The sequence below is a fragment of the Lasiosphaeria miniovina genome (genome assembly GCF_030549165.1).
Source record: "Lasiosphaeria miniovina strain SMH2392-1A chromosome Unknown B0T26scaffold_6, whole genome shotgun sequence".
In the NCBI taxonomy this organism is placed as follows: Eukaryota; Fungi; Ascomycota; class Sordariomycetes; order Sordariales; family Lasiosphaeriaceae; genus Lasiosphaeria; species Lasiosphaeria miniovina.
In genome coordinates, this window is record NW_026848225.1 from 918,346 (window position 1) to 930,885 (window position 12,540).

Here is a 12,540-nt window from a genome sequence, read left to right on the forward strand (position 1 = left end):
CGTTTCCCGTCTTGGAAAGGGAACAACCAGTGTCCGGCGTATTCAGTACTTCGGCCGGCAACTTGACCTTTACAGATACGGGCCCGGGAGAATGTCAGCGTCTGTTGCCCGAGGGCTGCTGCAATGCAGAGTCAGACCCGTGGGTGCGGGCTCTTTTGAACCAGGGATTTGTGAAGCACGCAGCCAGGTCACCGGCGCACGTGGGACATTGACAAGAGTTTCGAATTTCGAAGTGCCGTACGGTATCAAAACGGACTCTCCTAATTCCCCCTCACGGGCTACTTTTGACACCCGTAGATTTGTTGAGAAACAGGCGGTCAGGTAGCGGGGCCAAGGTCAGTGGAGATGGTGGACACTCCGTCTGTACCCCGCCTGTCCGGAACCCCACGTTTGAGGGCGTAACTCCAGGGGAGGCAGTGATGTTTTCAGGAGAGATTAATAAGACCAGGTAGGCCCCAGCAATTCCCGTGCTTTGTTAGTTCGACGGTTCGTGCTTGAGAAGAAAGAGTCACCGCCACTGAACAGGGCAAGAATCGAAGAGACAGGCTGTTGTCCCTGTTTTAAAGAGGAGAGACAGAGACAAATGTGGAAAATGGAGTCGGCAGCGGAGCCCCAAGGCGGCCAAATCTGCGAGCTAGGGACCCTAGGAGCTGCCCGTGTAAGCTAGCGCAATCCGATATCGCTGCCAGGCGTTTAAACTTCCAACGTCAGGCGGGAAGGGCCGCTGAGGGCGGAAGTTGCAGCTGGAAGCCAAATGTAAATCTGGGTTCTGTCGGTTCGTCGGGCGAGGAATGAAATAGTGAGAGGAAAAGAGACGAAGTGCGCAAGGCGGACAAGGCGATTTAAGAATCTATCCCAAGCCAAGACAATAAGTTTGCCCTGCCCCGTCGGTTGGTCGGGTCTCGATCATATGAAGACCATTCCTCCGTAACGCTGGCGTCATTCTCTCGTTCTCTCAGGTCTGGTCCCCCCTTCCTTTCCAGATCCGCGGCACCCTCTGCGTTGTACTGTGCCTCGTGTGCCTAGGCAGTCCAGACTGGAAATGAGTCGATCTTGGGCTGTACGAATGTTCCTTAGGACAAGAAGGAACTTTGAAGGCCGAAGAAACGGCTATTTCGGGGGGCATGTGCCGCTGGGCGATGCGAGGTGGGCTGGGAGGTTTTTCACATGCCACATGAAGAACGGTGGTCCTAGTGTCGCTTGGCGACGAGCGCAAGCCCTGTGCGGCCCACCACGCTGTCCAACCTCGATCTGCTGTTCCAATCAGAGACGTCTGTCCGCCAGCGCTGAAACAGGTGGACGCAAACATGGCGACGAGCCGGCCAATCAGGCGCTGGCAGGTGACGAGCTGGACATGGGCAGCCGGGAGTCGGCGCGTTTTACCAGTTGCCCTCTTGTTCAGCGCTGCCCTGGCACAGCGCCGATCTTGTGCTCACTGATCTCCCGTCACATCCCAGATTCCGAGGCACGACAAGTCACTCGGCCAGCCAGGAGCGTGCGTGTGCGTGCCCAGCCCAACACTGACGCAACTCATCACCACGAGAAACACGCTAATTACCTAATTGCCTAATTACCTATCTAGTTGGATTCTTGATCCCAAAGGTTGCCCGCATGATCCTTTCACTAATTATTACTCGGGGAATTTGGAGGATTTCCCTCCACCTGGGCTGCCTAATTAACTGGCCACTCACTGCTTGCAACTCAACGACAACCAACAACCAACAATATTTTCCTGTCGCGGATTTGCTAGTTCACAGTCCTAGCCGCGAATCATCTTGTCGCATGCTGGGCTGTGCCGCGATGACTTCACCGCAGAAGCTCCGACGTCCGAGGGGTGCAGAGTCGCGAACTCACCCTGAGTCCTGAGCTTCACAGACACAATTGAAGTTATGTGCTTCATTCGCCGCACAAAGGAAAATCACGGCTTGTACAAGACAATTGTTAGGCTGCCTTTATCCACTCCAATCGGAGTTCTATTGTCAAGGTCGCTATGCCGACTGTTCAGTGGTGCTCCTCAAAGAGCGAGACTTGAAGTATATAACATGTCGTCCCTGTACCACGGTGTCGAAAACAACACTTTTATTAATACTACTGAGTTCTGTCATTACCCGTGCCAAAAAGTCGTCTGTCCTTTTGCTTACTTGCTACTTGCTGTGGTTGCCGCTGTGGAAGAAGTACCTGTACATCGTCCAGTTGAGACAAGGCATATGCACTTCCAAACTGTCTTGTCTTGTATTCATTGCCTTCAATACAAGGACCAGTTCAGAAAGTAGAAGCTTGGAGAGCGCGAGTGCTGCTCTCCATCCCGCACGAGTTCTCATCATGGCCTTAACTGGGCTCAAATCGCTCATTTCGGGTTTGTACAGGAAAGTACACGAGCAAAGCAATGCAATAAGCAAGCAGGAAGAGCACGTCGACTTTTTGAACGACGCGGCTTCGCTCATAGACATTGAGCTTGCCACGGGGGTTACCATCCATGCTGAGGCTGTCCGGCTGCAGGATGAACGCCACGCGCTGGAGGGCTTGACTTATCAGCTAGACGTGGCCCTGGATTCGTGGCGGGGAGCGGACGAGAACAGATCTTGGCCCGGATTTAATAACCGCCAAATGGGTTTGTCTACAGCGGGCAGCGCCCACTCGGAGCCGCTGCCCGTTCGAATGGAACAGACGCCCCCCGAATCGAAAAGGGAGACCTACGTCTTTGACAACCTACTGTACAACCCCAAGGTAGGTGCCAGCGCAAAGTACACGCTCAACTGGATGAAACGGAAGCGCTCGCCCAAGGCCCACCCCGCGCAGCTTGCGCGCGGGGCAGATTGGTACTGCGAGGGCGACGAATTTCACGAATCGCATCCATGGGCCGAAGAGCGCGAGCAGCTGGCGGAGCTGGAGAGACGCGAACAGGCGGCCATCCGGACCCGCAGCCCCGGCACCTGGGGCGGCAACGGCAGCGGGCTGAGAGCGCGCCGCTCGTTCGGCCAAGAGGTAAGCATGGAGCCGCCGCGCCGCAAGTTCCGGCCGTTCCCGGACGAGCCCAAGTTCAACGACCAGGACTACGATCCGTATTTCTGGGAGAAGAACCAGCGCCCGGGCAACATGTGGGCCCCGCGCCTGGCCTGCGCCCCTTGTTATCAGGAGGACCAGATCTCTCCAAAAACTGTGTCTCGCCCGCAGCTGTCGTCGGGCGACGAGGGCATGTTACCGTGGCCCCAGGTATATGAATACTAAGGGCCGCACCGTCCCGTGCAGAGACCTAGTTAACTGAAACCAATTTGTTGGTTATTCATTATTGCTCACGCCCTCACCCTTCATGGGTGGCGGGACAGTCACATATCGTAGACGAATTGATTAATTGAAAGATGGAAAGCACAGAATTAGTAAAATTTCACTGCATAATTGTGACGCCGGCACGGTTCAGTGTCGTGAATTGCTGGCTATGTACTGTTGTGCCTAGAGGCCTTATTAGAATAGCCTCAGGATGCATGTTGTATACAAATCCTCTCCTTTAGTGATTCCCGAAATCCCAATGAATACACCACACCCTGCTCCCTTTTTCTCATCTCTATCCCCCTTCACTCCCTTTCCCTTCGTCGTAATCCAACTGTCCCCTCCACTCAGTCCTGCTGTTTCGTCGTCTCCTGATTACTGCTGACCATGGTAGTGATCGTCGTAGATAGTCGTACTGATAGCCAGCCGTAGTCGTATCGATAGTCGTAAGTCGTGCATGACAAAATATTCTCTCCACAGATCCGCATCCGCTAATAATTATCGTCTCTCATGCTCAGCCACGGCTCATTAGACCTAAGCCATGGCGACGATGCCGGCATCGATGGCCAGCTTGACGAGCCACATGAGGAGAACAAACAACAAAAGCATGAGCGCACAGATCAAAACAATGAACAGCGTCTCCTGGGTGTCGATGCTCATGGCTATCCAATCGCGGAAGCCGTCGACGACGGTGGTGGTGTTCATCTGGCCGCTCTCGAGATCTAAATCATGCTGCTGATGAGCCGCCGCCTCGCCAGACGTCTGCGGGAGGAGTGGTTGCGTCTCACTGGCCTCGAGGGCCTGGCGGTGGACGTAGTACGACATGGGATGGGTGTTCTCGTAGTTGATCTCGTGGCGACGGCCGTAGCAGCGTTCGTATGCGCGCTCGTCCTCGCTATCAATGCTAGGGATGTCGTCTATGTCGTACTCGTAGTCTATACTAGGGACGTCTTCCGAGTTGTACTCAAGGAGTTGCTGTACCATTTTGGCAAAGACTTGCCGAGAGATGTGCAGTAGAGATGCGGTGGTTGTAGATGACAGTGTCGGTTGGCGAGGCCGCTTGTTGAGGTGTTGGTGGAGGTTTGAGGATGGAGGCTGGCTGATGTTGCTTGGTGATGTCTTGGTGAAGATATCAGTTGACAATCAATTGACAAGACAAAACCGCTGGCGAAGAGAAGGTTGATGGATGGGGAAGCGCGTTGCGGGTGTAGGATTCTGTGTCGATGAATCTGGCGTGCGGCGCGCGGTTTTAAGGGCCCCTGACGCATGGCAAACAGCTGCACTGAACGGGAAGGTAAACATTGAACAATAAACAACGATGTCAAGTTGGAATTTGAACAGGTGCACTGTTCTAGAACGGCCCCCTATTGTCTTCAGACGAGCTCTTACTAGTCTTTGTCCGCTGCGGCGGTACAGCAGTCCCGTACATAAATACGACTCAGGGTCCTCCCTCGATAAAATAACTACAGCAAGGCTCTCAGGCTTCAGTCCAATTGTCCAATACAGGATTCAATCGGGGTTTGTAACCTGCACCCCAACTAGATCAGACTCGGCATCATACCAAGGTAAGTGAGTCTTGATTAGTTGGTTGACAGACAGTCTGCAGGGGCAACAACCCCTTTCCCCCAAACCAGCCATGGATCCAACCAGGGCTGCTACTAACAATAACAATGCTACAAACGGTGCCGCTAACGATGCTGCCAGCGATGGCTCCTTTGAGGACTTTCGCAGCGCGAGCGGCTACCCCAGCCCTGCCGTGTTCGAAGCACTGCATCAGCTAGCAGACCGGGCATACCACATTAGCGAGACGGTCCGGGACTCCGAGGCTTCCCTGAAGCTACCCCGGACGGGGCATCTGAAGAGCCACTCTTCTCTCCAGTACATTGCGCAGCACATCGACGAGATGGACAGGCAAGATCACAGCGCCAACATGGTCAAGGCCGTGCTGGATCTTTTGCGCGAGCACTATGACGGCCTTGGCGGCCGCATCGTCAAGGTGAGAGAGGGCATCGAGGCCCAGGCCAAGAAGATACACAACCTCCAAACCCAAGTCAACAAGAACAAACAGGACCAACTCCAGCGCGACCAGGAGCTGCGCCTGACGGCCGCCGTCTCTGCAGCTATCTCGCGGAACCTCACAGGCCAGGTACCGGAACTCTTCCCCCAGGCAACGCAACAGTATCACGAGGGGTTCCACCACACCTTCACTGCACCGCTTCCACGCCCTTCGCAGAGCCGCATGGAAGCCCTCGCCAGACAAAACCCTCACGGCGAGTCATGGCACTTTGACCCCAACTCAACACCACTGTCAATACCGTCAACACGGGCAACAACACAGCACCCGCCGAACCGTGTGCAAAAAAAGAGTCCCGCCAAGAAGAAGAACCGGAGGGCCAAGAGGAAGTACAATCAACGGAAGCGGTTCCCTGATACTCCGCCCGCGGACAAAGCCTCGACGCTGCAGTACAACGACGTGCGGGAGCAGCAGTAGCAGCAGCAGCAGCAGCAGCATACGAACCGTGCTGCGCAGCCAGGCCAAGGCAAAGGTCCCACGTGGCCGAACACTATTCTTCGCACCCGGGCGCGCTACTTTGATCCGACCACTGCCCCGGCCCCGGCCCCGGCGCCGCGCGAGTGCTCAGAGGAGGGCGAGAGGGGCAGCTTGGTTTCGCCCGACGACGAGATTTAGATTTTTGACTGATATGTTTGTTCGAATAGTCTTGACATAAATACCTAGTTTACTTCTAGATAGATTCATTGTCTAACTAAACTACATTTTCAATTTCAAGTTCTTAATCATGTTCTTTGTAGTGTTTGTGTTGTGATACCTGCTTAGGTTTTTGTGGCGAATTTGACACTGGAAGCACGCTCGTTGACAAAACCGAAGTCCGAATAAACATCAATGCACATTTCACTGAACCGTAACCTGATATCTAACTAATTCTTTTTACCGCATATATCACATTACTGAACTCCTGCCTACTGCCTCACTCCAGCTACGACTCCATAAAATAAGGTGCATATAACCCTCAAGGCTTATCTAATCTCGATCCTTTCGTTATGAGCTGACAGCTCAAGGTTCTATGCTTTGAACCTTTCAACCCAGCCACAGTAAGCACTTGTACTCAGCAGACCAACCGACAATACCAAAATTTATTCTTCTATAGGCGTGGATCATAATTACATACTTGCATATATAAGATAAATCACATCCAAGACTTAAATGCAACTCAGAGTACCACGCATGCAGCGCGTGTTGCATTAGAAGGTAGCTAACTATGTGGGGGAAACAATGGAGGAAAGGGGGTTGGTTTTTGGTATCTCTACGCCATGTCGGAATATCTAATTAACAAACAACAAAGGAAAATGTCAACGAATTCTGCCTGCCTGCCTGCCTGCCGAAGCGATATGACCAAGCCAAGCCATGAAAGAATGAACGGGTATAAGTAATCACAGTGCAAAATGTGTAGCAAAAATTAGACAAATCACGCTAGAATGCAAAGAAGGAACCGAAAAGGGGCAATGAAGATAGGGAGCGGGCATCCCTCAAAGAGCGGGCTGGGACCTCTTGCGGAGCCTCTCGCCGTAAATGAAGAAGAAGACGGGGATGGGGACGAGGGCGAGGGACACGAAGGCGAGCAGGCTGTTGCCCCAGCCCAGGCCGAGGGCGTTGTACATTTGCAGGCCGCCGAGGGGCAGGAGGGCGCCGGCGAGCGATCGCAACACGGCCAGCGCGGCCGTGACGGACGCGGCGTACAGCGGGTAGGCGTCCAGCAGGTAGTTTTGCACGCACATCTAAAAAGCGGGGAAGAATTAGGAATCTGGTGTACAAGGAGTATCTTGGAAGTTGGGAGAATGACTTACCATGACGCCCATGAGGCCGGCGCTGAAGAGCAGCACGCCCAGCATGGCCACGATCCAGTGCACGGCAAAGTTGGTCGACCAGCCGTAGATGAACAGGCCGATGGGGAGGGCGAGGCCGGCCGGGACGGTGAAGATGGGCGGGATTCGGACCTCGGGCTTGTGCTCGTGGCCCTTGGCCATCTTTCTAGTGACGACAATGTCGGAGAGCGCGCCGAATCCCACGACGCCAAACAGCATTCCTAGACCGGCGGGTAGGAAGCTCAGGCCGCTGGTGCCCGCGTCGAAGCCGTACGTCTTTGGGTAGACAAAGGAGAAGGTGGTGAACAGCAGGTAGAGGATGGCGTAGGTGATGGCGACGTAGAGCGACATGAAGGTGACGACGGGGACGGTGAACAGCAGCTTGAGGGGCCGGACGATGGCGAGCTTGAGGTTCTCGGCCGGGGTGTGCAGGCTGTTGGCGTACATGCTGCGGAGGTTCGGGTTTCCAGTCTCCTTGCGCAGCTTGGCCACCCTCCACTCGAGGATGACGGGCGCGTACGTCTCCTGCAAGGTGAAGAAGGACACGACGGCCACGATGCCGGCTAGGATGGCGATCAGCCAGAACACCCACCGCCAGCCGGCGGCGGCGATCAGGTAGCCTCCGGCGACGGGGCCAATGCAGGGGCCGAGGAGTGGGCCCATGGCCCAGCCTGCCATGGCTCGGCCGCGCATCTCGATGGGCATGACGTCGGCGATGCTGCCGCTGCCGATGGTGATGGGGACGGAGCCAGCGAGGCCCATGAGGAAGCGGAAGACTAGAAGCATGCCCGTGCTGTTGCTGAGGGCCGTGCACACGGTGAAGATGAGGAAGAAGACATTGCCTAGGTTGTAGAGCAGAGAGCGGCCGTACACCTCGGAGAGCGGCGCGACGAGGAGAGGACCAAAGGCAAACCCCAGAATATCTTAGGTGTCTGCTGTCAGCGATTTGGCCTGGTGGGGGAAGGATGGGCTTTGCAGCTCGACATGGGACATACAGATGGACAGGATGAAGGTGGCGGTTGTACTAGAAGTTTCGTGGAACTCGGCCAGGATCTTTGGGATTCCCGGTGCAAACATGCTCGAACCAAGCGGACTAGACGCACTGTCAGCACAGCACAGCACAGCACAGCACAGGCAGAGAGGGCGGGTGGCGCATGCTCGACGGCGAGGGCGCGACTCACGTAACGAGGGTGAGGAAAGACAGGACGCCAATGTTTGTCCACTTCTTCTCGTTGGTCCAGTTCATGGGGTTCGCCGGGTCGTTGGGGCCGTCCCAGGTGATGACATGAGGATCGGCATCGGCATCCTCCTCCTTCCCGCCGTCCTTGCCCGCCGACATGCCACGCTCCGACCCGTCGCCGCCGACAATGGTGGCGGCTTCGAGGTCCGTGTCGTTGCTGAAGTCGCGGGACATTTGCATCTCCTTCTCTCTGTCGGCCGCCTTCTCGTTTTCGACATGAGCCGTCGGAGCTGGTGTTGATGTTGATGTTGCCATGGCGCACAAGTTGGGGTGATGGGCCGCACGCCGACGATCTGTGGACCTGTCAAACTGTCACGACTGTCACGATATTCCTCCACAGGGAGCAGGGAGCGGGAAGCATTCCGAAGGTGGGAGCCATCTGTTATTTATTGCTGGTTGCTATCTTGCACCTCGGGGTCTTGGAGACCCCTAGCCCGTCCGATTCGGCGCCATAAGTTCCATGAGCCGATGTGCCGGTCGGGTAGCCCTGGTCTCCGGTGCATAACTTGGCTGGAGCTAGTGTCTTGGTAGGCGGGCGCTGAACAAATCTGAAGCCACCGATTTTTTTTTTGGCCTGGCTGCGCCCACGGCGGCACCCCATCGATGGACTTGGCTTGCAACCTGGGCAATGACGTTACCAGGTAGGTAGGTACTGGGTATATCTCGGGCGGTTGCCGAAGCTGTAGATTAATTCCTTTGCCAGTTAGGCTGCTTAAAAATGCATTTCCAAAGCTCTCTTTCCCTCTTATTCTACTATCCATATCGCTCAAGTTGGCCTGGTGGAGTGATTGCAACAGTCCCGTCCCGCTTTTGCACAGAATTGCACAATCTTACCCCACCCGTGCATAACTTCCCCGGATGCCCAAGCTTCCGTCAGCAGCTAGATATCTAATGTTACAGTGGGCGGCAAAAAGTTTGAATCCAAATTTTGTACCGCATATACGGCTAGCGGCTTACATGGTACTTGGTGCTGGATTCAAACTTTTTACCACCCACTGTATGTAATACGCCCGCCAGTGACAGGTGGATTGAATCGAGCCAGATGTGCGCCTGCCCAGCGTGCAACAGCCCAGGGCTTGCGCCGGAGAGCAACGTCCCAGACTGATCTCCAACAGGGCGCAGCTGGCACAGCTTGGTGATTTCAGATGGATGCCTACATGGCGGGACGTAATGGCACTACCGTCGTTGGGTTCTCAAAAGGCTCAGATGGAAATAGTTTTGAAGACAGTTATCCATAGTGGTTCTGGGTTGGCTACCCAAAAGTGCAGTGCCCTCCTGCAGTCCATGACGAAATTGCGAGCCAATCACGCTTGGAGAAGAGCGACTAGTAGCACGTAAATTCTTCCCTCTCGCATGAGACGCTGTTAGTGTCGCCTCCTCAATTTAGCCCGGTACCCGCCTCTGGCTCCCCTTCTCCTTTTTTCTTCGAGAATCTCCCGTCTCCACGCCATAGGGCTCAAGCTTCATGCACGCGTAAGTACCCGGGACGATCCGTCTTTTTTTGTGCACGCTAAGCATTCTACCGGTTTTCGTCAAGCTCCGACTTGCCGATCTCCAACTGCGCGACGCCGCTAATAACAGCCTACCTACACAACGCGCCTTATTCGGGCTGATTTAATATGCCTCGGCTGTTGCAACAGTCTATAATGGTAGCAGACAGCTGTAAATTATGTCAGCACTGTGCTACCAACACCAACGTCAAGACTGATATGCATATCTCAGAATCACCAGGGTCGCTAACTCAGACTGTTGCGATGATGGCAACGTTGGATATTTGCTACGCAGCTATGTACTCTATACAAACGGTAAAACAATGCCGTGGAAGGCAGGCGGTAGTATTTACGGGAAAACGGTGCAGAGAGCGACGCGAAAGCTAGCAAGCAAAGGCAACAGCACCAACAGAAAAGTTCGCTGCCAACAGGAAGACAGACCCGCACGCAACTTATGTCTCTGTGACTCTGAGCTCACTCTATCACGAGCAGCCAGCACAACCAAATCCAACTAGCACGCCTCATGATGTCTCGTCGTTCTCTGGCTTGGCAGACACCCTCTAGGCACCGTCTGCACTTAGACAGGGGCCGTGGCCGTGGCCGTGGGAACGCCAGTTGAGCCAGGGGCGCCGGGGAAGCCGCCAGTCGAGCCAGGGGCGCTGGGGAAGCCGCCAGTCGGGGGCGGGCCGCCAGTGCCACCGGAGGGTTCGGCATTGGAATTGGCGACACCGCCGTCCTCAGTAAGAGTAGCAGCAGCGGAGACCTCGCGGTGCAGGGTCGAATTGATGCCGAAGCTGATCCAGCCGAGTAGGCCGTCCTCAATAGCAGAGCCCAGCAGCACGTACTCGAGGAAGGGGTCGCCGGTGGCGGCCTCCTGAGCCAGGATGCTGTCCTCGGCGTTGGTCGTGAGGGCCTGCGTGTTGGTCGCGTACGGGCTCGACGTCTCGACCTGCCCGATCAGCTCCTGGTCGAAGAAGAGTTGGCCCACGTGCGACGCCGTCGTGTCGAGCAGCGTGCCGTTGGCCTGTGCCGTCGCCTCGGTGTGCACCATGACGTGAATGTGCGTCGCGCGACCCGTGTAGTGGCCCGGGAAGAGCGTGGCGAATTGGACGACGCCGTCGGTGTCCGTCTGCTGCACGCCGCGTAGGTACGTGGCGTTGATGTTGGACGTGTCGACGTCGCTGTTGCCGTTGCCCGCCGCGGCCACGCCCGAGTACACGCCCGTGGCGTTGGTGTCTGGTGACGCCGTTGGTTAGTCGAGCCCGAGAGCGGAACAGAAGTGGAAAAGAAGACGTACGCCAGATCTCGAGGAACGCGCCGGTGACTGGCTCGCACGTCTCCGTGTCCAGGACCTGGATATCCAGCGTGAGGTTGACCCCCTTCTGGCTCTCAACCACATCGCGGCGAATATACTCGCCAGCGACGTCTAGATGTTCTGGTCAGCAACTGCCAGTCTTTTCCCCGTGTTGTTCATCGTGATGATGAATAGCCGCCGCCGAGTCAACTTACAGTACGGTCCCTCGGTCACCTAAATTTGCGATTCCGTTAGCCGCTTGCTCGGGGTAAATCAGTTGAAGTTTGATTTCTGAATGCATACCTCTGGGCTCAGGATGCACGAGTTGTTGGCCGCGAATATCTCGCTCGGCGGCGTCTTGATGGTATAGCACCCGGTTGAGTGGTGCGTGGTGTTGAGCAGAGAGTCAAGATCGCGGGCTGTTGTCGACGTCCACGTTAGCCTGACAGCTCTCTCTGTTGTGCCATGTTTGATTCAAGGCAATAAACCACCTACCTCGGAGGTGCGCCTCCTTCATGAGATCGGCCGCCAGTGCGGTACGTCTCTTGACAGAGCGAGCGTGCAGGCCACGGGCCTTGATCTTCTCGGCGCAGTGGCTGAGGTCCCGGCGGGAGAAGCGGCTTAGCATCGCCCCGCGAGCTGCCAGCTCGGCCTCATGGTCGTGACCAGGATGAGCAGAGACGATGGCCGCGCCGGCGAGAGCCCTGGCAAAGAGCGAAGTGAAGTGCATCTCGAAAGTAAGCAGAGTGTTGCCGAGTGTGAGAGGATGTGAAGGAGGATTGGTGATGCTTGGCTTTCTAGAGGAACTATAGTAGGACGGAGAGAGCTACTTATGGCCTGCTGGGCGGGATGGTTTATTTACAGCCAGGGCATGAAATCGCCAGCTTCCATCCGCGTACTAGCTCTGTTATAGAAATGGGTTGCCTTGCTGTCCCCGGCGCAACATGACGCTACACCACCTCCCCATTATACGCTAGCCACAGCCACAGCCAGTATGCATCCGTGAAGGTGTGGAAGTACCAGGGGGTGTGCGGTTGACGACGCAGTAAGACAGTCGTCGACACCACTGTTAAACATGAGCTTTTACCCCCGTCCGAACTCTTCCTCAACAACAGAGGCAGTGCGCACGGACAGAAACATGATTTTCCAGTAATCAATTACCAGCCAAGCAGCACCGTTGTTTCTCAGGCCTGCTGTGGGCGGGCGAAGCGGTTGCGGTCCAATCTTGGCTGAGATGATCATCCCTGCCGCGCATCAAGATGCGTACGTGTGCACCCCAAATACACTAGCCGATCTTGAAACCATCGGACCGGCCGTCTTGGGTCCCTTCTCCGCCAGGAAAATTGACGATCCATGATTCGTTCCCG

The 12,540-nt window shown here is 55.6% G+C and overlaps 6 protein-coding genes across 6 annotated transcripts; 3 read left to right on the forward strand and 3 right to left on the reverse strand.

Moving 5' to 3' along the window:
• The first annotated feature begins 1,453 nt into the window (after positions 1-1,453).
• On the forward strand, positions 1,454-2,103 carry B0T26DRAFT_720915 (uncharacterized protein). Its single transcript, XM_060442509.1, has 2 exons — positions 1,454-1,501; positions 1,583-2,103. The coding sequence occupies exon 2, from the start codon at positions 1,612-1,614 to the stop codon at positions 1,864-1,866; it is 255 nt and encodes an 84-aa protein (XP_060292533.1). The 5' UTR covers positions 1,454-1,501; positions 1,583-1,611; the 3' UTR covers positions 1,867-2,103.
• Positions 2,104-2,322: 219 nt separating this feature from the next.
• B0T26DRAFT_754472 (uncharacterized protein) lies at positions 2,323-3,228 on the forward strand (the record flags this gene model as incomplete). Its single annotated transcript, XM_060445826.1, has 1 exon — positions 2,323-3,228. The coding sequence occupies one exon, from the start codon at positions 2,323-2,325 to the stop codon at positions 3,226-3,228; it is 906 nt and encodes a 301-aa protein (XP_060292534.1).
• Positions 3,229-3,801: 573 nt separating this feature from the next.
• On the reverse strand, positions 3,802-4,251 carry B0T26DRAFT_678682 (uncharacterized protein; the record flags this gene model as incomplete). The annotated part of the gene is made up of 1 exon (XM_060440257.1): positions 3,802-4,251. One exon carries the CDS (start codon positions 4,249-4,251, stop codon positions 3,802-3,804), a length of 450 nt encoding a protein of 149 aa, XP_060292535.1.
• Positions 4,252-4,903: 652 nt separating this feature from the next.
• On the forward strand, positions 4,904-5,956 carry B0T26DRAFT_678683 (uncharacterized protein; the record flags this gene model as incomplete). The annotated part of the gene is made up of 2 exons (XM_060440258.1): positions 4,904-5,740; positions 5,798-5,956. 2 exons carry the CDS (start codon positions 4,904-4,906, stop codon positions 5,954-5,956), a joined length of 996 nt encoding a protein of 331 aa, XP_060292536.1.
• Positions 5,957-6,813: 857 nt separating this feature from the next.
• B0T26DRAFT_652808 (major facilitator superfamily domain-containing protein) lies at positions 6,814-8,563 on the reverse strand (the record flags this gene model as incomplete). Its single annotated transcript, XM_060438399.1, has 4 exons — positions 6,814-7,062; positions 7,132-8,072; positions 8,145-8,242; positions 8,331-8,563. The coding sequence occupies 4 exons, from the start codon at positions 8,561-8,563 to the stop codon at positions 6,814-6,816; spliced, it is 1,521 nt and encodes a 506-aa protein (XP_060292537.1).
• Positions 8,564-10,310: 1,747 nt separating this feature from the next.
• On the reverse strand, positions 10,311-11,903 carry B0T26DRAFT_785098 (Intradiol ring-cleavage dioxygenase; the record flags this gene model as incomplete). Its single annotated transcript, XM_060446764.1, has 5 exons — positions 10,311-11,115; positions 11,177-11,305; positions 11,389-11,407; positions 11,477-11,592; positions 11,669-11,903. The coding sequence occupies 5 exons, from the start codon at positions 11,901-11,903 to the stop codon at positions 10,457-10,459; spliced, it is 1,158 nt and encodes a 385-aa protein (XP_060292538.1). The 3' UTR covers positions 10,311-10,456.
• Positions 11,904-12,540: the final 637 nt, after the last annotated feature.